The sequence below is a fragment of the Limulus polyphemus genome, unplaced genomic scaffold (assembly GCF_000517525.1).
Source record: "Limulus polyphemus unplaced genomic scaffold, Limulus_polyphemus-2.1.2 Scaffold4446, whole genome shotgun sequence".
NCBI lineage: Eukaryota > Metazoa > Arthropoda > Merostomata > Xiphosura > Limulidae > Limulus > Limulus polyphemus.
The window spans coordinates 27014-30297 of record NW_013670056.1 but is presented as its reverse complement, the minus strand read 5'-3'; the positions used below and the strand labels follow the sequence as shown (position 1 = coordinate 30297).

The following is a 3284-nucleotide window of genomic DNA, read 5'->3' as shown; positions in this document are numbered from 1 at the left end:
CAAGGTTTTGTCATCATCAGGTCAAAACCTTGTCGAAACGTTGTACATTTGCTGTTATATTAAAGTTTTTCTTCATTACCCATTCAAGCCGTCTCCAGCCATTATTAATAATTTCACATGTTGATGGAAAAGTACATCTTAACAGGAATTTCACTTTTAATGATAATACTAAAGTCAGTGTTAATACAAATGTTAAAAATTAATTATTTCTTTCTATGAAGAGAGCTGTCAAGTTTCTTGGAATTTTTTGGAACCACAATGAGAAATAACTTCATGGATTTCATACTTGTTATCCCTCCACCACTATATCACAGGTAAGGTTGGGTTAGTTAAGATTACAGAAAACGTTCTTAAATAATTAACCCTTTTACACAACTGGATCACTTTATTAAAACAGAATTCTACAGCTGTATCATTCTATATAGACAGTAGATTGGATCACTGTATTAAAACAGAATTATACAGCTGTATCATTATGTACAGACAGTAGATTGGATCACTGTATTAAAACAGAATTATACAGCTGTATCATTCTGTACAGACAGTACACTGGATCATTGTATTAAAACAGAATTCTACAGCTGTATCATTCTGTATGGACAGTAGATTGGATCACTGTATTAAAACAGAATTCTACAGCTGTATCATTTTGTATGGACAGTAGATTGGATCACTGTATTAAAACAGAATTCTACAGCTGTACCTTTCTGTATGGACAGTAGATTGGATCACTGTATTAAAACAGAATTATACAGCTGTATCATTCTGTATGGACAGTAGACTGGATCACTGTATTAAAACAGAATTCTACAGCTGTATCATTCTGTATGGACAGTAGACTGGATCAACTGTATTAAAACAGAATTCTACAGCTGTATCATTATGTATAGACTGGATCACTATATTAAAACAGAATTCTACAGCTGTATCATTCTAAGTGATCCAGTGGACTGGATCACTGTATTTGTTTATTTACAAACCAAAGACCAGTCAGTTTGATTTTTTCAAAGTAGGATAGTGCAGGAAGCAGGGTTGCCAACTCCTGAGAATTTTGAAGTAGAGCTTTTTTGTAAGGGAACATCCATAAAGTCTGTCACACGATTTAGGCCACTTGTCATACTTATTCACATGGGTGGCCTCTAACCAAAGTAAACAAATTCTTCGACAACAGTTGCTAGTAAAACATAAGCACATTTTATCTCTAAGTAGGACAGTTGGCAACCCTAGGAGGAAGGGATTTTACAAGTCATATCTCTGTTTTTTTTATTTATATTTCAGAAACAAACCTGGCATGTTTACTCACGAAGATTTTGTTCGACTAGCCCCGTTTGTGACAGCCTTCAGCCTAATGACTTATGATTATTCTAATCCTGAAAGGTAAGAAGGAGAATTATTTTTTATCACATGATAAATATCTAAAATGAAGTCAATTGTTTGGAGAAGTTTTTTTTCATGTTTAATATTCTCAACAAAATTTGTGCCGTAGGTACATTGTCACAAAAAACTTGACTTGTTACTCACCAAATGATTTGTTGAATGTTACTTGCTACTGATCAGATGATTTAGTAAATTTCATTTGCTTCTGAAAAGATAATTAATTAATTTGACTTGATGCTGTCCAGGTGAGTTAATGACTTTCATTCCATACCGTCCAGATGATTTAGTGAAAGTGATTTGCTACTGACCAGGTGATTTAGTGAATTTGATTTACTATCCAACAAACAGTGGTGTAACTACAGTAGATCCCCCCCCCTGCATAAAAATTAATTGAGCCCCCTACATTTATTTCCCGATAACTGTAATTACAATTCAGACTGATCAGCATCACAGACTTAACAGAGTATTGTGACTGACTTAACAGAGTAGTGCGACTGACTTAACAGAGTAGTGCGACTGACTTAACAGAGTAGTGCGACTGACTTAACAGAGTAGTGCGACTGACTTAACAGAGTAGTGGGCCTGACTTAACAGAGTAGTGCAACTGACTTAACAGAGTAGTGGGCCTGACTTAACAGAGTAGTGGGCCTGACTTAACAGAGTAGTGCAACTGACTTAACAGAGTATTGTGACTGACTTAACAGAGTAGTGCGACTGACTGAACAGAGTAGTGCGACTGACTGAACAGAGTAGTGCGACTGACTTAACAGAGTAGTGCGCCTGACTTAACAGAATAGTGCGACTGACTTAACAGAGTAGTGCGACTGACTTAACAGAGTAGTGCGACTGACTTAACAGAGTATTGTGACTGACTTAACAGAGTAGTGCGACTGACTTAACAGAGTAGTGTGACTGCCTATTAATTCAAACTAAATCGTATGTCTCTCCCCGTGTTGGCAATTCTTAAGTTTGCCAAGCCCTTCAGGACCCTTGCAGTTTTGGGGGGGGGGTATATTTACACCACTGCCACTAGATGATTTAATGACTTTGTGACTTATTGATAGTGATTTGTTACTGACCAGATCATTTAATGAACTTGTCTTGGTACTGACCTGATGGTTTTATATTTCTAAGGGGAATTACCATTTAAATGAGAAATGGTTCATCATTATGAAGTTTAATTATATTATCTTAACATGAATTAAGTCAAAACTAGTCAATTTTCTGGACTCTAGTTAATTATCTTATAATGGACTTTTCTTAGACCAGGGCCCAACAGCCCTGTTCCATGGATGAAGAAGTGTGTGGAGCATCTGGTGCCCAATAAAAATAGTGCTGACCGTAAGAAGATATTACTTGGTCTAAACTTTTATGGATATGACTATACTAGTGTTGGAGGAGGGCCTATTATAGGAAGTCAGTAAGTCTTGAAATGACGTAGACTTTGCCGCTTGTTGTTCCACTAAAGTCGTAATAATTATTTGTTGTTGTAAACGTAAATTGTGCTGAAAGGTTTATGTTTTTGTGTGTGTGTTAAATTAACCTTTGTGAGTTTTGTTACCCGGGAGTGATAGTTCAGTTTATTTTTGCTGGCTTCATTAAATTAAAAATGTTCTGAAGTCAGCTACAATTGTTTTTTTATGTATTTGAAATACTCCTTTTTCTGTTTATTTTTTTAACAAATGAAACATAAAACCATCAGTACTTATTTTAACCAGCTCGTCATGGCACTTAGTAATGTCCCTGGATGTTATTTTGCTAATTTACTATGGAATGTAATAATGTCCCTAGATATTTTTAATTTACTGTGAACATAAAAATGTCCCTAGATGTTTGTCATTATACTAATTTACCATGGAACATATTAATGTTCATCAATTTTTATTTTACTAATATACCATGAATGT

The 3284-nt window shown here is 35.1% G+C and overlaps 1 protein-coding gene across 2 annotated transcripts in view; it reads left to right on the top strand.

Annotated features, from left to right (window-relative positions):
• The window catches only part of LOC106471160 (chitinase domain-containing protein 1-like), a 21875-nt gene that overhangs the window by 13390 nt on the left and 5201 nt on the right, over window positions 1-3284 (top strand). For both annotated transcript variants that reach the window (XM_013931748.2, XM_022399772.1), the window contains exons 7-9: window positions 222-314; window positions 1279-1377; window positions 2642-2797. In XM_013931748.2, coding sequence (XP_013787202.1) covers window positions 222-314; window positions 1279-1377; window positions 2642-2797 — 348 coding nt within the window. The remainder of the gene's footprint in view (window positions 1-221; window positions 315-1278; window positions 1378-2641; window positions 2798-3284) is intronic.